This window comes from Triplophysa rosa, linkage group LG10 (assembly GCF_024868665.1).
Source record: "Triplophysa rosa linkage group LG10, Trosa_1v2, whole genome shotgun sequence".
Classification (NCBI taxonomy): Eukaryota; Metazoa; Chordata; class Actinopteri; order Cypriniformes; family Nemacheilidae; genus Triplophysa; species Triplophysa rosa.
In genome coordinates this window covers 2,131,468-2,154,443 of record NC_079899.1, presented here as the reverse complement: position 1 = coordinate 2,154,443, position 22,976 = coordinate 2,131,468, and the positions used below count along the sequence as shown (strand labels likewise).

General features: G+C 38.5%; 2 protein-coding genes across 2 annotated transcripts in view; both read left to right on the top strand.

Moving 5' to 3' along the window:
• Window positions 1-2,619: 2,619 nt before the first annotated feature.
• Window positions 2,620-15,126, top strand: jdp2a (Jun dimerization protein 2a). The gene is made up of 4 exons (XM_057343581.1): window positions 2,620-3,388; window positions 11,379-11,593; window positions 13,548-13,652; window positions 14,160-15,126. Exons 1-4 carry the CDS (start codon window positions 3,310-3,312, stop codon window positions 14,343-14,345), a joined length of 585 nt encoding a protein of 194 aa, XP_057199564.1. The 5' UTR covers window positions 2,620-3,309; the 3' UTR covers window positions 14,346-15,126.
• A 6,926-nt stretch (window positions 15,127-22,052) lies between these two features.
• Window positions 22,053-22,976, top strand: part of LOC130560292 (interferon-inducible protein AIM2-like) — a 28,586-nt gene continuing 27,662 nt past the window's right edge. The window contains exons 1-2 of the mRNA XM_057343984.1: window positions 22,053-22,308; window positions 22,532-22,703. The gene's annotated coding sequence lies outside the window, so the exon portion shown is untranslated. The remainder of the gene's footprint in view (window positions 22,309-22,531; window positions 22,704-22,976) is intronic.

The following is a 22,976-nucleotide window of genomic DNA, read 5'->3' as shown; positions in this document are numbered from 1 at the left end:
TACCTACTTCCTTAGTTAAAGTTTGTTTACCTGCTCTGTCGCCATTGATCACTAAAATTGTCCATTCTTCACTTGTCTCTGGTTCTGTACCGTCATCTCTCAAATCTGCTATTATTACACCTATACTTAAGAAACCAGGGGCTGATCCCTCTAATCTAGATCATTTCTGTCCGATCTCTAATTTGCCGTTTATATCTAAGATTGTAGAAAAATGTATTGCCATTCAGGTTCATAAACACCTCTCTAATAATGATCTGTATGAACAGTTCCAATCTGGTTTTTGTCCCTATCATAGTACAGAGACTGCTCTTGTTAGAATTGCCAATGATCTGCTTTTGGCAGCTGTTTGCTTTCAGATTTTTCTGAATTATTGACTATACTTGTCCTTCTCGACTTGAGTGCAGCCTTTGATACTATCTCTCATAAAATACTCCTGGATTGGTTAGCTTCTATTGGGATTATGGGTAATCCTCTGTCTTGGTTTAAGTCATATCTTTTTGGTCGCACTCAGCTCGTTCAGTTAAAGAGTTTTAGATCAAGAACATCTACAGTCACCACTGTTGTTCCCCAGGGCTCTGTTCTGGGCCCTCTTCTGTTCATTATTTATATACTCCCTCTTGGTTACATCTTAAGGAAGTATGGTATCCACTTCCACTGTTATGCGGACGACACCCAACTCTTCCTGTCTGCCAAACCCACCGGTTCTTTTCCTCCACCTTTTCTGTCCAGTTGTCTAGCTGAAAATAAAAGATTGGCTTTCATATAATTTCCTGAAATTAAATGCTGACAAAACTGAGGTCTTACTCGTTGGTACAAAATCTGTTCCGTCTAAATCTCATGATTTTTCCATGCACATTGATAATAATTTAATCCTTCCTTCCTCACATGTCAAAAGCTTGGGTGTTATCTTGGATACCACATTATCCTTTGAAACTCATATTTATAATGTTACCCGGATAGCATACTTCCATTTACGTAATATTTACCATCTCCGTTCTTCTCTCTCCACCGACAACACAGCAGTTCTTATACATGCATTAGTCACCTCACATATAGACTATTGTAATGCTCTTCTCACTGGTGCTCCTTCAAAATTGTTACTTAAGCTTCAGTTGGTTCAGAATTCTGCAGCTCGTGTCCTCACTAGAACACCTTCGATTGCTCATATCTCACCTGTTCTCCATCAATTGCACTGGCTTCCAGTTAAGTTTCGAGTTGATTTCAAGATCTTATTACTCACTTACAAGTAGGGTTGGGAATCGTTTCAATTTTATTGATTCCGATTCCAGTTCTGATTCTGCTTATCGATTTCGATTCTTATCGATTCCCAGTTTCGATTCCACAGTTGAAGTAAAACATTTAGATATCAACCTGTATGGTCATTTAGCCTGCTTATTGACTTGTTTGCAATATATATATATATATATTTATGAGCACCGTTTTGTGTATATTTACACATAGAAACACACCATTTCTGATTTATTACAATTTGTATTATCATAGTTGAACTACATCATGGTTAAACTGCAGTTACTATAATGCAACTATGGTTAATTTGTGATTCCTGTGCTTTAATGCAAATTCTATAGCTAAACTATGCTTAGTAAAAAATATCGATAATTTTCATAAGGGCTTTTATTGAGATATCAGCAGATCATGCAACGCATGTACTTTTCTGAAAATATGCACACAGGAATTGATAAGAGGAATTCAAATTTTAATCTCAAGTATCCGATTCCTATTCCTTTCGATTCCGATCCGATTCCTAGCCTTTCGATTCCGATTCCAAATTGGAATTGATTTTCGATTCCCAACCCTACTTACAAGGCACTACATCATCTTGCACCCCTATATCTCACTGAACTTCTCTGCGTTTACACCCCTGCACATGCGCTCAGATCTTCATCTTCACTTTCTCTCGTGGTACCTCAGATTCGATTAACTACCATAGGTGCTAGATCTTTTAGCTATGCTGCCCCTCGCCTATGGAACGCCATTCCTTTAGATATCCGAAACAGCGACTGTCTGCAGACTTTTAAAACACGTCTTAAGACGTATCTTTTTACCAAGGCTTTTTTATAACATGTTTTATGGAATTCTTACTGCAATTTATTTGTGTATGCTAAGTGTTTGTTACATGGTTTGTCCCATGCAGTGATCTGTGTATATACAGTATATATATTTTTTCTTTTATGCATTATTATATGGGGATGATTAGGAGGCATATGACGCTTAGCACACCTGCTTCTCGATAGTGGAAATCGGGCTATTGGGTCCTTAAGGATCTTCATTACAACACAACGGGCTCATTGGAAACAAGGCAGATGCTCACCTTTTATGTACTGTACCCCTCCTCCTTAGCCCTGAGAGAAATGAGTTCAAATTTACCCCATATGCACTTATGATAAAACAAAACTAATTAAAACAATTACAGTTGAAACTGTAAGTCTAAGTGATATTAATCTAACATATAAAGCCCACTTGAAAAAGTTAGTAATTTAGAAGTTTACATGATTACTGTGACAGTTTATTGAAGTTTAGCATTTACTATAAGTGTGGTAATCTTTCTAGATACTGTTTTAAAATCTTACTAGTAAATATTAAAGTATACTAGAATGTTTACTACAGTTAATAATACTACAGAATACTATAGTATTCATTAACAAAGTGGGGTAAATAATACTATAATATACTACAGTGTACTGCAGTTTACTATAGTAAATACTCCACAATACGGTAGCATTCATGAAGAGTATTGCGGTTAACTGTATATGGTAATTTACTAAGGGATATATTTAGTCGTTTATCAATTTAGTATAGTTAACACTACAGAATACATTAACAAAGTGTAGTAATTACATACTACAACGCACTAAAATGGACTACAGTAAATATTAAGGTATACATTACAGTTCAAGTTTGTTATACAACAGGAAGCTGTAGTGTAGTGCAGTAATTACTATAACATACTTCAGTATCTACTACAGTGTACTCTAGTAAATACTAAAGTATGCTTCTATATTTTTCATATGAGTAGTACATAGGTAAACTTTGCTTGCTTTACTTTGATGGCCCTTGCAATGAACCCATTTAAGTCAACTGTCAATTCCAACAAAGTACAATGTTCTGCCATCACTTTATCATGGCACCCGCAGTCTTTGTCCAGTGTGTAATGTTTGTTTGCTGGTTTCTAAGGGGAGGAGCAGTCTTCTTCTCACTTCTCCAGCGCTCCACGCGCGCTCCATATTCCTCATCCTCCCTGCTGACGTCCCACTTCCGCATTCCTCGATCCTCCCGATCAAGGATCAGATGCAACGCTTCCCGCTCTTCAAGATCTACTCGCGACCTCGGCCTGACGTCAGAAAGGGACTCCATCCGCTTAAGTCAGGTACGAGCACGACTTTTACCAACTTCTGCACGGGTTCGATCCGGACTCTGCGTTTTCCGCAAGGACGCGTGTGAAAACCTGCTGCGCTCCCTTTACAGGCAGCGTTTTGGAGCACCGTTGACGCGCAATAATGCTGCATGTGAAGGTAGCTCACTAGGTTTTCAGTCGCGTCCTCGGTGTCCTCAAACACAAAACGTTACATAGCGCGAGACATTAGTGCACATTAAGTGTCCTGTATGTGTCGTATTGTTGCATGTAAAGTTAATAACCCGTGCGCGCGCAGATCAGTAGTTCGTTGCTCTTATCTCCATCGATACGTGAGGAGGATGATGACAGACTCAAGTTCACGTTACATAAGATGCACTTCCGGTCTGAGATCACAGACACCCTACAGAGCGTGGTGCACGTGCGTTCCCACATTCATTTTTATTGTCAGCTTGCTTTTTTAACTGTGGATTAATAATAAACAACACTGGCTGTTTGTGTTTGAAGTGCAGGGCAAAACTTTTTTGGTGTTCTTTCTGGTTTCAATGTTTTTTTTTGTTTTTTAATTGGGGACAAGTGGGCTATTTATTAATATTTTTACTAACACTTTTTTTTTTTAAATTCACAGATATAGTACATTATTTAGTATACTACCCGTATTTTTATGTGAGTTGTTCGATAGACATAAGTTTTATAGGGTTTAGTTTACCTCACAGTAAACAAAACAAACAGAAGTGATATCAGAAGTGATATGAACGACAGTGCACAGCAGATCATATTATATTGTCTTGTTTGATTGTTTAAGATATATTTTGGCGTTTTTGACAACACTTTCAGCTGCTAATAAGATTGTATTTCTCTCAATTGAGTTGAACACGTGGTCTTATGTTTTATAACATTCCGCCTCAGAACTGAAAACAGATGAGAAGTGTGCAGATTGCATCTGAGGCGGCCGGTGAGTCAGGGTTTATGTTTGTGTATCACTGATGTGTGTGTGTCATAGTGATGAACGCATGTAGATCTGTCAGTACTGTACACAGGTCATTGTGTTTTCTCCGCATTGTAACAGAACTGTTATGAAATGACTGCAGTTTCACATTGAGCTTTCATATTTTATCGCCCACTTCTTTTTTTATGGAATTGAAACTTATGTGTGAGCAGCTGAGAATGCTTTCTGTTTAGTGTTTATCTACAAAAGGGCAAAAGAGTTCATTTACTTTGTTTTGACTGTGTAACTTGTAAATGCTCGCAGGGCTTAAGATTGAATCTGTCTTTTGCAGCATCATACAAACTGAAGACATTGTGGGGTCCAATTGCTTGAGTCCACTTTGAAAGCTGGAAATAAACAAAACATTTGTGGAATTTGAAGGAAATATGAAATATGAAATAGGTTGTGTAGGCCATTTATCAAACTCCTCGCATATTCTCAAATTCACATTGTGACTCAAACGCGTATATTACTCATGTAATCTTACATGATGAATCATATAAATAAAATAAAAAGATGCAGAGATGAATTGATTTGTTGAACTTTTTTCACGCTTTGCTTCGTAACACGTACATCTGAATCATGCATTTTCTTTAGAGCACATGGATGAATCCGCTCTCGAGTCACCGGTATTCAGAAATCTGGCTGTGATTAAATATTTCAAGATCTGTTTCAAGAATCGATTTTGTGTTTTTAAGCCTGGCTTTACGCTCGATGATTGTGAAATATGTGTTATGGAAGTGTGTTATGGAAGGACATCTCTGGCACTTTTCGAATTTAGAAATTGTAAGAAATGAGTCTGAAACGGTGAAAAAGTATTACCAGAGCATTCTGCCGAGCAAAATGGATCCCAGCATTTTGCTTTGCTTGGATCTTTTCCAGGATGCCCATGTAGTGTGCGTGTAACTGTGTATTGGTCCATTTCACATTTGTGTTTTTACTTCTCAGTTACTAACATATATCTGTTAGTTTGGATGTGTTATTCGGCTAGTTTATGCAGAATTTAACACAGAGATAATGGATTTAACACAGCCTTGATTTTCGCACGTTTTTATTTGTTGTCCATAATAACTTCTCATCTGTTAGCTCATGTGTTTTCTATCTGTCCACAGTAAAGGATCAGTTACAGGGTGTGCAATAATGGAGTGAAATGTTAGTGTAGCATGTGTCAATGTTCTCAGTCTGTAGCCGTCGCTCTAGAGCTCTCCGCTGGACGTCCAAACAAAGAGAACACTGTTATATTCTGTTTATTTTTCCCAATCCTTCGTGTCATTCCCTCAATACGCGCTTGTCTCGCCTGGTTCCTATGAAGTTTTGTTTGGAACTTGTGTGCTGAAGGTTTGGAAGACGGTGATTTTGAATGTGCAAATCATTTTTCCATCGGGTGCATGTGACTGCGGACCTCACGGACATCGGGGTTCATGTATGCTGGATCACATGTGAAAACACTCAGACTCACCCGAGACTCACGCTGCATCGGAGAACCAATCCTTTCATTTAGAGGAAAAGGTTTGCCAAATTTGGGACACAGTCTGTGAAAACCCGGTCTTTACATGGAGTTCACCACATTCATGCAGTATGATGTGATATCTGTCTCAGTCTGATTTCAGGTGTTTCTTGTCTTTAGGGATGTGTCGTGTCTCAGACAGTCTTAAAAAGATGAAAATCAGATGTGCTTCTGCATGTTTTGGTGGTTACATGTATTGAACTGAGTTTGTTCTACTCCAGTAAAAAAGATTGCAAGTTCAGTCTCTAGAAAAGCAACACGGCATCTCTCTTCAGCAAGTCACGTGGTGGAGGATCGAGATCATGTCCAGGTCTCAGGAGGAGTTACGCTGGTCTGTGGTTTGTTCGGCGGTATGGCGGTTCTCGATTGGCTTTTTTTCGAGGATCCAGTGGCTTTGTCATGTTCTTTGCGGTCACATTCCTCAGCGCTGACACGGAGAACAGCAGCACACGGCTCTGGATGAGGAAACGCGCAGGGGCGGATCTTGGCTGATGGATGTGATTCTTTCAGGGAAATGAGTCTGTGCTTCTCACAAAAACAACACAAATTCACTTTCCATTGTTACTTTAAAAACAAGGTGTCTGGGGTTCTAATGCGTTGCGTTCTAATGGATATGTTTGTATATTAGACATGTGGAGTCTCCACACAGCCTGCTGTATTTCAACCCTTTCCTCGCCAGAGTACCAACAAAAAATGTTGTCCGCTCACCAGCATTAGTCATAAAAATACACAAGTCACAAAACGTTGATAATCCCCAATTTATTTTGTTGCATGAATATGCAAACATTTATTAAATCAAAAGAAATAACAGCCTTATTCTAGCTTCATTGGTTCGAATGAATAATCAATCACATCATCATGATAATTGCGAAGACTTTTATCACAACGAATGAATGGATGAAGCATTTAGCGCGTTCTGATATACAGTACAGTATTATCGCGTTATGGCCTAGTTTCAGAGATAGGGATTAAGACTATGCCATAGTTAAATAAGGACATTTAAGCATCTTTTATAAATGTGATTTACTGGTGTACATCTTGAGACAAAACAATGCCACTGATATATTTTAAGATGTGTCAGTACAAGCTAGTCGGATAGCTCAACCATGCCCTTTCTATTAAACTGGGCCTATAGTCAGATATATTCACCGTTGACAATAGCGACACTTTCATATTCAACTGGCCTTGTAGTTTTTTATTTATTGATTGCATTTAGATCCTTCATTAGCGTCTGTTCCGGGGCTGCGATACGAAAGTCGTCCGCCATGTTGGAACAGTCAAGTGGGTCTGTGTGAACACTCGAGAGCAAACTGACCGTGTGTCTGCCATAGTTGCACTTCTATGAATATCAAATGTTGCGTGCTGTTGTAGATCCAAACAGGATCTGCTGTTGTGCTGTTGTAGATCCAAAAATAATTCACACAATACAACAAGACAAAGGTGTTAGCTCATAACACAACATCAAAAAGTTACCATACTGTTGCTTTAAAACCTGTCATATTAATGCATTATTAATACATATTAAAGCACAAAGCAACACATTCTTACCTGTGAAAGGTCTTCCAGTTTTTCATGCATTTGTGAACCACACATGCTCTGATATCATGACGGAGAGTGAACAGTACTCCAGATGTGTCTGACCTGATGCTTTCTGCTGGATGATCATTTCAGCTCTACAATCATTTAGATTTTGTTGTGTTTTATTTCAGTTTATGACTAGCTGAATGACACAAATGTCTTTCATGTGTAGTGCTGGATGATAGTTAGCAAATATTCACAATAAATGTGCTGGTGGTGATATAAGGGCTGAGCACTTTTCTTTTTTGTTTGGCTGTTATGTTTCTGTGTTTCACTTGACTTTTTTATTTCATATTTCAAATATTTTAGAGTGTTCCGACTAGGGGTGTAAGATTCACTTAATAGGACTAGGTGTTATAATCCCACTATTCCAGCACAGTTGAATTGCCCAAAAGGACATGCCTAATGCATGACAGGGGGAGCAGTCAAGAATATGAATAGAGGAAAGGAGGTCTGAGGTTTCACTGGTTCGTCGGGTAGGCATCCTCTGTGTTTGGGGGATAAATGATTATAGAAACTCATAGCATACTTACCTTTCCTTGCCATTATCAGAGAGACTTCTCATGAGTTGTGTGTCCCACTTTCATCACATCCATTATCCTGGGTGAAAGATGCCTTTTGGTGAGGTGCTGCTGATAATGCCCTTTGTATGGTTCCCATCAATGCGACACATGGTCAGTTGTGCACCTCAGCCTCATTGGGTGTTTCGGCCCTTTATCACAAGACACCCTCAGCCAAGGGAATCCCATTGCAGGTTGATCAGACCTGGATGTGTGTTGCATTGTTACATGGTCATTTGGCAGCCCATGCTGTGTCCATCCGCCTAAACCACAGCCATTGGCTTCTTCTCAGTTCTTAATTATCCTCCACTGGACCTGTCCTCTGAACCCCACTTCCTGTGTCAATTAGCTCATCCAGATTAGTCGTTGCAGCCTCAACAACAATTGCTTTGCCGGTAGCTCGGTGGCATCACACCTTAACGCAACCATACATGCCAACCCGTTGGCTAACACTGTGTCTACACCGGACGCGACCGGTGCGACACGACATGACAAAAGACATTAGAANAAAGAACAGAAGAATTGTGGGAGGGGGGCCCTTGGAGGTAACTGGCCCCGGGCCCTTTGAAGTCATAATCCGCCCCTGGGGTTAGCCTACAAATATCTTTGAGCCACTCCATTGTCCATTGTCTGAGGTGCATGTGTGTGTGTGTGCCAGTGTTGGGTGTAACTAGTTAGTAAGTAATTACTTACTGTAATTGAATTACTTTTCCCTTGAAAAATTTAAGTAAGGGATTACTCTCATTTTTTCTGTAATTTAATTACAGTTACTTCTGATGTAATTCAACTAAACACTGTGTGTAATATGTGGAATTTACAGCAAAATTCAAAGTCTAACTTTAAAAACCGTGCTTTAATGCATAATTCTCACATTTGTAGTACTTTGGTCAGTTAATAATACTACTTTATGTAATTTTATATTATTTATTTAAAGATTCGCTTAATAGGAGTAGTCGTTATAATCCCACTATTTCAGCACAGTTGAATTGCCCAATAGGACATTTCCCACGCCTAATGCAGTCAAGAATATGAATAGAGGAACGGAGGTCTGAGGTTTCACATTACCAAAATCAACGCAACCATACACACCAACCCGTTGGCTAAGGCTGTTCTAGCCCCACTGACTCCGTTAATGCGCGCTCAGTGCCCCCGGTCCTGTATGGCATAACATTACAACACACAACACCATTTTATTACGTGGTTATTTGGCAGCCCATATTGTGTCCTTCCGTTTCAACCACAGCCAGTTGCTGCTTTTCTCATCTATATTGGCAAGTTCTTTGACTACCGTCCGTTGGGCCTGTCCTCTGATCCCCACTTCCTTAAGCAGCCTTGTAGTGGAATTGGAAACAAAGCTCCTGCAACCCACTTCCACTGGGAACCCTTTTGCTGTCCAGCCCCGATCTTCAGCCTCCGCTGCCAAGTTGGCTTACTGGAGATTCTTTCTTTCTAATGCTTCATTAATGGCCTCTTCCCAAAGTACAGTCAACTCAACTATGAGGATTGTCCTACTGGAGCTGGACCACAGATCCATGTCTGGCCGCAGGTTGGTCGCTGCAATTTACAAGGGGAAAGTAAGTCTGTTGTTAAACCAACTCACATTTCCCAATCCCTGGCTATACTCAGCAGAGTAAATCTGGGGATAAGGGCTTCGCCTACTTTTTCTGCCCCTCCCGAATAAAGGGTTGCCTTTTTAGCGAGTTAGCCTGGGCGTTTTGGGAGATGGCATTTGCTGCCACTCTCTTGGTCTCTACTGCAGCAGCCAAGCACTTTAGTACTTGATTGTGGCACCACGTGTATCTCCCTGTGTCAAGCTCTTCTTACAACCCACAAGAATACGTATGTTTAAGGTTTGCTTGAGCTGCGCATAGGTGGCAGGCTGGATCCTGTCCACACCAAACATGCAGATTTGTTGGTGAGGGCAGCACATCATATGTAGCTCTTATGATAAAACTTAGCCTGTTTGTTTCCATACTCCACAGCTCACTCCAAGTGATTTTGTGCCGTTCAATGCCTTCCCACCTCATCCAGCTGCCTTGCTGGGCTTAAGAGACCGCTCTGGCGCATCTACTTGCTTCCTCTTGATGCCGAACCTCCTCCACCACCAGGTGACTCTGTTCCCTTGATGTAGCTTTTTGCCATGTGGGTGTGGTTGATGCCAAACCAAGTCCCCCTCTGCCATATTGAACTTGTCCCACGATGTCCCTATGCCTTTGGGCTGCCTTCGCATCTGCTACCGCTGTTGCTGGGTTCAATTTCCTTCCTGTCGCAACTGTTGGAGCAGCATCTCTTACACAGGGATCACAGGATACTTTGAGCGTCATCACCAGCCTTGTTTTGGTCCATTTATATTCCTCCACAAGGCTTGAAATGGGAAGAGAGAGAGCTCCATTCCCGTACAGCCCTATGTTGCTAAGGCATCTTGGTAGCCCAAGCCATTTCCTCACTTGTGTACTCATCAATCTCTCCAGGTTCATGGCGTGAGACACTGTGAGCTCATACATTGAAATTGGCCTCATCAGGTGTGGAAACAAACCAAATTGGAAGCATATATCGCAAACCAAAAAATGTACTTACATTATGAAGTGTTTTTGCTAAAATTCTTTTTTATTCCTCAGTGAGAGACCTTTTTAATTATTATTATATTTTATACAGAAAGTTCAGTTAAACCTTGAATATTGTAAAGCTGTATGTACAACAAAAACATGATTGGAAATTGTTAATGTTTTGCAAGTAAACCTGTTTAAAATTTTGTTCAAAATATTGTAATATAATTGCGAATCAACTTTAGGGCTGTCAAACGATTAATCACATCAAGAATAAATGTTTGTGTTTGCATAATATATGTTTGTATACTGTGCATATTAATTTTGTATTTATAAACACAAGCACATACATGTATTTAAGAAATATATAAAAATTAATAATCATTTATTTATTTTTTTCAATTATTGGTATATATAAATGAATATAATCTAAATATCAAAATATTTCCTTAATATATAATATAAATGTATGTGAATATGTTTGTGTTTAACAATACTTAATTAATATATTTTGATGGCTTTCTTTTTAATTTTCAGCAATTTTATTATATGCTTTTGTCATTTTAATTGTTTTATATTGCTATATAGGTTTGCTTTTTTACTTCCGTTTTAGTAATTAGTTATTTGCTTAAAGTTTATTATTATTTTCAGTTAATAATTTTAGTGCCTTACCATTTCTAATATCGTTTTTCAAATTATTTAAAGACCTACGTTTTATTAGATTTCGATTAACAGAAATATTTTCATATTTTTAATTTTGATCACTTTCATAACCCTTTTGTGAAGTTTGTATTGTGCCGATTAATGATCCTGTTCTGTTGTCCAGGTGCGGTGACGGGTGTTTGTGACATGATGCCCGGGCAGATTCCTGACCCCTCAGTGACCGCCGCCTCACTGGCCAGCCTGGGACCTCTAGCGGGCATCTCTGCCACCACATTAACTGACCAGCTGAAATATGCCGACCTCTGCAACCTCGGAGCCATGCTGTCCCCTTTTCATCTGCTTGGCAAACTGAAACGACCGCTGCCCATTAAAGCTGAGGTTGTTTTTTGTATAATGTTGTGTTGTTGTCCTGAAGTAGTATACAGCATATAGACATAGATAAATAGTTCAATCTGTATTTGTTTATTTAAAGCAGATTGCTGGTGGTGTTGCCTTATGTGTGTACACATCTGGTTACACAATACATAATATTAACAGAACTGCAGCGACTCCATCTAGTGGTCAGAGGATCACTGTAAAAATCTGAGATTAACTGTAGTATCTCTAATAATCCCTTCACACTTGCGTCCTGAACTCAAACAAAACTGTGAATACAGCACAAATGAAACATGAATCAGCAACATGGTAAAACACCATAGCAAAATATTTTATATGAAAAATGCTGCCCACAATAGAACAAAAGGCGTTAATATTTTACAAAATTTAGCCTATATATAACAATTAACAATTAATGAAAATTCTGTCATCATTTACACGCCCTCTTGTCCTTTCAAACCTGTATGAATTTCTTCTGCAGAATACAAAAGAAGATATTTTGAAAAATGTTGGTAACAGAACAGCACAGCCCCCCCCCAATTTACTTCTACTGTAACCAATGCAAGTGAATTAGGGGCTGTTAACAACATTCTTCAAACTATCTTATGTGTTCTGTGGAAGAATGATGACAGAATTCAGGATGCTCCGATACCACTTTTTCCTTCACCGTTCCTATTCCGATACCTGAATTCTGAGTGTCGGCCGATACTGATCCCCTCTTGATACTAGCACTGTTATTTGCTGATCAATGTAGAATTACATATCTTTTATTGCCATAGGTGAATAGTACTTACACATAGGGTTTTTACTTTCCAGTACATTTTCAAAACTTTTACTTTTGAAAAATGTTACTTCACTACTTTATAAAGCATATATCATACTTTTTAATCCACCAAATTTCATAAATGAATGTTGTTTTTTACATTTTAAAGCTTGAGTACATTAAAAATCCAGTACCTTTCTACTTTTAAAAGTAAAAATACTTCCGTAAAAGAAAGTGGTAGATTTGAATGTACTTAAGTACTGTATTAAAGGTAAAAAAGATATTTATGAAACAAAACTATCACCGTATAAAAGTCTCAAGTGCAGAGAGGCACAAAAGTGCTCCTGGTCACACAGAATGATTCGCTTAAAGCATCTTCTCTTTCTTAAGTACCTGGGATCTTTGCTCCCCATATTCATAACATTTTAAATGCAAAGAAAGATGTATGTTATGTCTTTAACACATCTTGCATTTCATTCATACAACAGTTTACACAGCCTTTTATAATGGTTTAAAAAGAGTATGACACAATATTTAGACCGCTTCCAGTGCTTTGAACTAACGTTAATGACACTCATCAGCGAGTACTCCAGCTAAATACATTTCAAAAAGACAAAAGTCATTTTAAACAAAACTGTAGACTATTATCTAGTGATTATGAAGAATAACTAAACATTGGAATATCTTGGAAAGAGTAACGTCCTGACTGTCACCGAACACTTTCGCATGCTGACTGCAGATTGACAGATGACAGCACCAGCGGAGGTCAGAGTTTCCCCGACTAATATATGCTATATTGGTTTGTTCTTCACATAAATCTATCGAATGACATAAGACATCAAAATATCGGATCGGCGCATCCCTAGACAGAATTTTCATTTTGATGGTGAACTACTCCTTTAATAAAAAATACGATCTCAACCAAATTTCAAAACAGTCTAAAAGTTATTAAAGCTTTTGGATATTTCACACTAGTCTTTTGTAATGCTACTGACAGTCTAAGCAGCCTCTCATAAATATGTAATGAATTGTGATCCAACGTTTGCTGCTAGTACTCTTTCTGTCTGAAAATAATTCTTAATGTAATGATCTTGTTGAATTAATTTAATTGATTATACTCTGAAACTTACATAAATATAGTATGAAAAATACATATTTAGAAAACCTTAAATGTTGATGTTTCTGCTCATACAGAGAGATGAAGAGGAAGAACGCAGGAAAAGAAGAAGAGAGAAAAACAAAGTGGCAGCAGCAAGATGTCGAAATAAAAAGAAAGAGAGAACAGAATATTTACAAAAGGTCAGTATATGCTCCAGTATTCTGTATACATCCAGGATTCTATATGCTCCTGTACCCTATATGCTATGTTCCCAGATTTTCCTGTACTCTATATGCTCTAGTACCCTATACACTGCAGTACTCTGTATGCTCCAGGACCCTATTTGCTTCAGTACTCTATACGCTCAGGTACCCTGCTTATTCCAGTACTTTATACACTGCTGTCCCCTATACGCTCCGGTACCCGATATACTTTAGGATCCTATACACCTCAGAACCCTGTTTGCTCCAGTACCCTATACTCTCCAGTACTCTGTACACCTTAGTACCCTTTATGCTACCCTATATGCCTCAACACCCTATACACTGCAGTTCCTTATACGCTCTGGTACCCTGTATGCTTCAGGATCCTATACGCTTCAGAACGCTATGCGCTCCAGTACCCTATACGCTGCAGTAATCTGTATACTCCAATAGTCTCTTGCTTACACTGAGTGTGTTAATCAGCTTTCATCTCTTGCATTGCAGGAATCGGAGCGTCTGGAAATGATGAACTCAGAGCTGAAAGCACAGATTGAAGAGCTGAAACACGAACGGCAGCAGCTTATCCTCATGCTCAACCGTCATCGGCCCACCTGCATCGTGAGGACAGACAGCGTCAAGACCCCCGAGAAGGAGAGCAACCCCCTCCTGGAGCAGCTGGAAGTCAAATGAGAAACATCCACACACACTATTCCACATTACTGTTTACAGGTGAGCTCATCGCCAGCTAGCTCAAGCACTTGACTCGAAGCACTTGGACATTTTAGGAAAGAGAGAGCGACTCCTCTCTGACCCAGGACATTGGAGATTAAAAATACACTCACGGCCTCATTACATTGGGCTGCATGTCAGCAGTTACAAAACTTTTGTAGGATTGTTTATCTTGTTTTGTGTGCGGTCATAAAGTGCCTTATATGTTCGTTCATAAGTTCATTTAGTTCAAAAAGAATTTGATCGCGGATGTTGAAAAGGATGGTTGGACGCGCATGTTGTGGCTCATCATGATAACTGAATGATGCTACACGGACGGTCGTCATTGTCATGTTACTTCACTGTTTACTGCCTTCAGTTTCTTTATTATTGTTTTTCTGACGCAGGCGTCATGTATGCACATATGTATGAACTGTTTACATCTTGCCAATTTATTATAGTTATATACTATATATATGTTTTTTTATACTTCCTTGTACATTACATGGACTTATCACTTGATGTGATACATTTTATGCAACAATTTCATAACCCCTGTTGCTGTGATTTACTCAGTTTGTTGTATGGCTGTGAAAACTGCAAGCAATTATTAAACAATTGATTCTTGTAGAATGTTATTCTGTGAAATTTTTGAGTTGGACAGGATTATGTAAAATTTCATTTTTGCAAAACGTTAATGGCATTTGTCAGGAACTTACAGTGCAATTTTTTACATAAATGTATGAATTACACAATCTGTTCTGATTAAGGCTATAAATTGAATATTGACAGCCACGTGCAGCAATTGACTAATCAGAATCAAGTTTCCCAGAGAGCTGTGTAATAAAATATGAATTATAACAAACATAAAAATATAGCTGCAAGCAGCAATTACAGGGTCAAGCCCAACATGAAACAAAAGGTCATATATGTGGAGTTTTTAAAAAGCAGATCTACGAACATAAGAAGAAGCACTTAGCACACAATGTAAGTACTCAAAACTCTTGACCACTAGGTGGCGCTGTCACCAAACTTTTGTGAGGTGAACAAGATTTGCCAATGATGACACATCGAGTTTCGTGTAGATATGCAATAGTTTGGTGAAGATACAGCATCAAATCCATTTTGGTGTGCTCACCATCCAATTTGTTTACGTGGTATACAAAAAAGGTATGACGAATTGAGACCAATTCCATAACTTTTTATGAGGATTGTCTCTAGATGCTACATACCAAGTTTCATGCAAATTGGACAAATGCCTTAGGACGAGTTCATTTTCATAACGGAAAATGACGTCATAGGGTACAATCGAATCGCCATGAGCCAAGGATTCAAAGGAAAATAATTTTGTTTCTAGCATTTACGGTTCAGAAGTTATGATCAAAAATGTACGTGAAAATTTTTACTGTTGGTGGCACTAGAGGCATTGAGCTAGAGACTCCAAATTTGCTGTGGGTTCGAAATATTTCAGTAAAACATTACTGAGAGGCAGAATATTGCTGTCTTATTTAGTTTTGCTATATGTTATTGTTTTGAACTCAAGTTTAACAATTTTGAAAAGAGTATGTAAACATATGCTAATTATTCTGTAGGTTCACAGAGTTTAGCTCACACAGACTACTGTTGTGCTCACAGTGTGAAGAGTTTTGAAAAAGTAAAGTATTGAGAAATGTGTCCTAGCGACTGTAAAAAACTGTAAGACTGTAAGTTGCTCCATCTAGTGGCGAAATGAGAAAATGAAAGACCCTGTTTAACATGTTATTACAAATATGTATGTTTTATTAATTTATGTAATTTAATGCATGACAAATTAAAGGGGTCATATGAAACTGCTAAAAGGAATATTATGGTTTGTTTTAGATGTAATGTAATGTGTATACACCATTTAAAGTTTAAAAACGTTGTATTTTCCACACACCGTGCATGTTTGTACCTCCTCTTTGCTCCGCCTCTCTGAAACGCGCAGATTGAATACAAAGCTCATGGCTCTGAAAAGTGAGGTGTGCTGTGATTGGCCAGTTCACCAGTGCATAGTGATTGGTGGAATACTGCAAGCGTGTGACGGAAATGTAACGCCTCTGACCATATATGGTACATCAGGTTCCTCTTCAATTGTACTGACAGGTACGCCCACCTAACTTGCGTCTACATTTGGGCAGTCTTAGTCAAATCAGACCACCAACTGATGTAGATTTGTGGGGGTGTGGCTACACGAGGTGTTTCAGGCAGGTCTAGGTGAGCGTTTGCTTTAGTTATAATGCATATTTTGTTCCGACACTTAAATTTTTGCAATTTTACATGTCTAATACATGCATGGGCAACTTATAACACACCAAAGACACAGAAAAACACGTATTCGCGCCATATGACCCCTTTAAGCATTTAACCATTGAAATATTAGAGAATTACAGTCACACTGATTAGTGTTTTATGTTACAAAAGAAATGCATTATTATTTAATACGATACACAAATGTTCTAGTTTAATTTGAATAAAAGTATGTTAAAAATTAACCTCCACATTGTTTTTCATTTGAAGACCTCTCGTCAGTTATGTGTGATTTTGTTTCTAGCTGTTATGTTCAAAGAAGGGAATTACAAGTTAAGACTCAAAGAATTCAGTTAATCTCTGATCAACCAGAAGTTACAACACTGACCCACATATACATCATAAAAACCTGAACCATTCACAGTCCATGAGAATTCGGTCTTTGTTATACTTTCATATAATTCACATCACCTGCAACAATCTCTTTATGAGGCCACTAAACATCACTTAACATGCAATACAAACATTTCAATATAAAACACAATCGTCTATAAAATCAGGTGAGAATCTTGAGGTTTGTGGTTTTAAAAAAGGCCTCAAAGGTATGTTAATGAGTTTGTTCTTTTAGAAGTCCGAAAGTCGACTTTTCTGTGAAGACACAAGTTACATGTTCACTCTTAGACAACATTACAGCCCATCACCAGAAGATCAAAAGCAGAAATCAGATGCAGACTGTTGTATACAGGGGCCTCCAAACCTCAGAGACCACAAACATTTGCACGACTTTACACAGTACAACACCATGCAGTACAATACAATGTGCAGTACAGGATAGTACGAGCTTATGTTCTTCTGGGGGACTCAGGATGTGTTGAACAGGAGATCATGTGCCAGAGATTCACTCTCATTAGATTTAGAGAGGTGATGGTGACATTATATGAACAAAATGATAACGGTCAGATAAATAAGATCAGAACCTGCCTGTCCCTGAACTCACCGGTGTAATTTGGTGTAAGCAATCTAAAAAACAACGAATAGGATTCACTTCATTTTTACTTCACTAAAATTTTAAGTAATATTTACTTTTAAAAAACTTGCGCAAATTAACACAAAAAAATAAGTAAATCCTATAAACTGTTTTTTCAGTGACAGTACCGAACTCGCAAACGCGGATTAACGCAAAGGCTTGCCTAGGCTGCAGCCTAGGGGCCCCACCTGTTTAGGGGCCTCTGATTGGATTATTTATTTTGAATTTACTTCAGCGCGAATAAAAATAGACCCTCATTGGCCCATAAGAACTATAACAAAAAATAAGCCGGTGACTGGATAAATTTTACATTTGTGTCACATCTGTCCAATCAGCTGCTGCCTGCTGGTGAAATCGTGTCAATCATTTTCTTTTACGCTATTGCTAGAGGGCATAGCAGCAAAATGTCCTAAAGAAAGTACAATAGTGGAGCACAAAAACGGAAAATAAAATAAAAGGTTAAAAGAACAACGTGACTAAGATAGCAGCAGGAGGCCTGGCAGCTCACATTAGCTAACATCGGTGCTGCGGTTGAAACTGCAGCGGGATCCTTAGCTGTTGCAGCAGTTAGCTCATCATGTCTTCGGGAATATTTCAGGGAGTTATTCCACAATGACACACATATTTTACAAATTGGTTTTTAATTATGGCTTAGTTTGTTTTATACACAGTTTATGTAATGCACAGTGGTTTGTGTCTCAGTAAAGATCCACCAAGGCGTTTTTAGGGGATAGCCGGCTGAAAGGCCGGCTGAGTCGCCTTCTGGGCTGGACAGGGCGCCGGCTGGATGGTCAAGTGACAGCTCCTTTATTTTTTTTTGCTTTATATCTACATTGCATTTTATTTCCTTTATTGCCTGATTATTACTCTGAACATTTGAATCTATATTGCACTATGCTTGTTTTGAAAATGATTTGTTTGGTACTCCGCATGTACATTACCCAAACCCTGTGGTGTAAACCATTCAACACAAAACTTTAACAAAATTGCTCAATGATGCGGGACATGTTTACTGTGCATGTGCTGAGCATGCGAGCATGAAGCGTGTCATGGTTCTGCCCCATCTTGTCTTGCTTTTCTTGATCTTGTGGCAGAGCGATGACAGAACCTCTTGTTTTATGTGGAGAGACAGTTTTGGCCTTCCATATACTCCCTCTCTCCGGTGTGGCGTCTCTGTTCCCGCCCTTTCGTCTCGTTATTGCTTGTTAATTAGTTCATGTCCCGCACCTGTCCCCTTGATTTAGTCCCCTTTATATAGTCCTCTTGTTTCATTGTCCTGTGCTGGTTCATTGTACTGTTGCGTGTGTGTCCTGTTTGGTTTAGTTTAGTTTAGTTTAGTTTAGTTTAGTTTAGTTTAGTTTAGTTTAGTTTAGTTTAGTTAAATGTTTATCTTTAGTCTTGTTTAAGCATAGTTAGTCTAGTCATGTTTTATACCCTTGTGTTTTATTGTGTTACCCCCACGTGGGTCTTTGTTTTGTATTTTGTTGTTATTTATTAAAGTCTGTCTTGTTAACCCCTTACCTGCTGTCTGCACTTGGGTCCTCTGTCCTTGTCTACGTGTCTCACCATCCCCCCCAACAACCCCCCCCCACCCAAGAGCTCTGACAGAAGCCAATCAGTAGGCAGCCAATGAGGACACAGGATCCAATGATGCATCTAATAATCTGTTTGACATCTTTGATATTTTTGATATCTCATAGCTCAAATGGTGTTTAAGAGTAATAAATCAATAAATCATACATAAATCTGTTTAATTAAAATAAATCAGGGGTCAGTATTTTTATAGGACTAAGCATTGTACATCAGACATAACTGTGAGTAATTTACAGTTGGTTTATTTCCTTTAGTTGAAGTGGTGTTGTGGAGTGCAATAAACGAGGAGACAAAAACGAAGATGTGTCGGGTCTGCTTACTCTCCACTTTAATATAACTCTCACACCGAACAGCGAGTCAAGTAAAACCACAGCACACACATCACAAAACAGGAACAACACAACTAACTCCTACCTCCCTTAAAGGTACAGTACCTTGGTGAATGTCTCCTCTCATATTACTTGTGGTTCGCCACAGTGTACAAGTTTAATGGATTTAAATGGGTTTCAGGACTGTCTAAAAAAATTCATGGTTCAGTACCCTATATAAAAACATCAGTTTAATAATCAGAAAAACAAGCCTTGTGCATCATAGGGAATAATGCTCTGAATATGTTACAGTTGGTTTGATACCTTTATCTCAAATGCTGTTGTCGTTTAATGGATTTATGTAATTACATACATTAAACGTTGTACAATTATTATAAAATACATAAAATGCTAATTCCAAACAACGAAAACTTGTGCAATAACAGGAATGTTTTTCTGAACATTTTAGTACTGGTTTTATATATTAATGTCACGTAGTTAAATTGTTTAATCAATTTTCATGGTTAATTTATATATCGTTTTTTTCTAGAAATTAAGCCTTGTGCAACGTAAAGGGCATATATTTATGTCTATCTGAATTAGTTTGGGCTCAAAACATAACAGGCACAAAGAGCTTAATTGGGATTGTGGTAATGCGATCTAGCTATGGTTGCGGAAATGGTACGGTCCATGGGTATAAAAGTAGACATGACCGGTATAACTAGGTGGGATTTAGAAAAGGGAGAAATACGATGGATTCAATAGTATGTCTGGAAGCTGAAATTAGAAAAGCTCAAGTTAATAAAGAAGTGCTTGTGGGAGTCTTTTTTGATGTAGAAAAAGCTTGTGATATGTTGTGGAAAGAGGGGCTTTTATTGAAATTGGAAAGCTTGAGAATTGACGGAAAAATGTATAACTGGATTCTGAGTTTCTTGTTTGGAAGAACAATTCAAGTAAGAGAGGGACTACATTTTCTCAGATTCTTCCAATTGATAATGGAACTCCCCAGGGAAGTGAGCAGTTGTATTCTTTTTAATTTAATGATTAATGACATCTATAGGAAGATCATTATATGCGGATGATGGAGCACTATGGAAAAGGGGGTGAAATGTTCTATTTGTAGAAAGTAAAATGCAAACAGCAGTGAATGAGGTGGAAAAATGGGCGAATAGTTGGGGTTTTCGTTTTTCTGTGGCAAAAACACAAGTAATATGTTTTTCGAAAAAGAAAAATAATCCAAGCTTGAATGTCAAAATGTATGGTTATCAGCTGGAGCAAGTTAATAAGTAAGATTTTTGGGCATGTAGATGGACTCTAAATTAAGTTTTAGAATACATATTCAGAAATTGATAGAAAAATGCAAAAAATGAATAAATGTATTAAGGTGCTTGTCAGGAGCTGAGTGGGGGGCAAGCTGTCAGTCATTGAAAATAATTTATTATGCTGTGATTAGATCAAACATAGACTATGGTTGTGTAGTATACAGTTCTGCGAACAAAACATTATTTAAAAAGATAGAGGTAATACAAAATCAAGCTTTGCGCATTTGCTGTGGTGCATTTAGATCCTCTTTGAAATGGGAGATTGCCCATTTCAAAGATTTTAGATTGCCAGTTGAAATGGGAGAATTGCCTCTAGAATAACATAGGTCCCAACTGGTATGGTGTAAAGGGACATTTGGAAAACCATCCAGTCAGAGTAATTTTGAAAAATTGTTGGGAATATGAATATAAAGAAATAACAAGCTTTGGCTGGATAGTAAGGAAGGAGGAAAACAGCTTGGAGTTGAAAGACTATGAAATTGCTCCATCTGTTGCTATACCAGCAATTCCCCCCTGGTATTGTTAGGAAACGGGTCAAGGCAATCAAGAGTACATGAAATATTATTTAAATACCTGAAAAACACAGGAACAATAGATAGAATATAGGAATTAAAATACCTTTTTATTTTTTTCCTTCCAAATCAAAGTACTCTCCACACTCTCCACACAGTAGGTGGCGGTAATGCACCTTTTCGTTCGGTTTGCCAAACCGCCATAAAACACCAAAAGAAGAAGAAAGCTAACTAGGGCTGTGGGCCAATTCGGGGTTGCGTGCTTTGAAGGCTGCATTTTAAGACCGATTGCGTTACAGCAGCGAGACTTGAGGCTGGTAAGGCTGTCCCGATTCAAAGGTTGCTTCAAAAGCAGCCCCAAAATGCGACCTTACTTCCGTGGGTTTTTAAGGATAGAACTTCACAGCTTTGGCTATCCCGAGATTCATTGCGCGCCTTTAACGGCTTGACAGGTTTAAATAATCATTAAAAACTTTAGTTAAATAAAAGTATGTAATTCACAAAAACGGTCCATTTCAGTGTTTTAATATTATATATGATGTTGTTCATTAACATCATTGGTGCATTATTGTGTTTTAAATTGGTAATATTGGTTAATTTAATATACTGTTGGGCTGTTTTAATCTACATAAACGTGTCATATTCTCTAAAATAAAATATCATTTTTCTGGCTCCATATTTGTTAAAAAAAGTCAGAAACGTCACTGCGGTGTCCTGCTGCTGTCGCCACGCAACATGAGCAGCAGGTGACGCAATTAGGAAATCCTCCGCGAGGCGAGACCGTCTCATTTCAGTTCCGTTCTTGGACTTCTTGTGGCTACGTGCTTTGAAAAACAAGTCCTCGTTTTGACAGTAGCAAGTGTTTAGTACAAGGAAGGTTTGACAGAAATTTGGTTTTCCTTGATCGCTGTTTAGGTACGTTAAGCGTTTTTCACGTTAAGCGTTTTAGAATGTCCCTCAAGTATCTGTTTCTTGGCTGGTCGCTTATATGGCGACTCAGTGCTACCAATAGCTTATGGGCACCGGCAGTGTGAGTTGCCGTAAGGGATATAATCTGATTTCCCTTGGTAGCAAATGATACGTGTTATTGACTCTTTAATGTGAAGTTTTTGTATGTTTGTTTCTTTTTTTTTTCCAGAATTGGGGAACCAGTCGTGGCTGAGATCCTGTGTTTGTGGTGCCGTGGTTGTTGGTTTGCAGCGTTCACAACGGGGAGGCGTTTTAGTGTGCTGTGATGTGAGCAAGCACAAGTGATTGCTGAGATAGACGGAACGACTTACCCAGTTCTGAGTTGGAGAACGTGTGTGCTTGTGAGTGTGTGTGTGGTATTTTAGAGTGATGTATTTTCTTGGTTTTAATGATTTATATTAAAGACTAGTCTGTATTTTATATTACGTGTTTTGAATAAATTGTTTGCCATCTTCCCCTGCTGTCTGCTACCTGTCTCAGCCACTAACGAACATGTGTGCTTTTGGTGCTTGTGTACTTGGTTTGGGTCCCCGGCCCATATCCGGGTGGCGTCGGCTCTCTCTTTGCTTCCTCTTTCTTTCTCTTTCTCTCTCTCTCTCTCTCTCTCTCTCTCT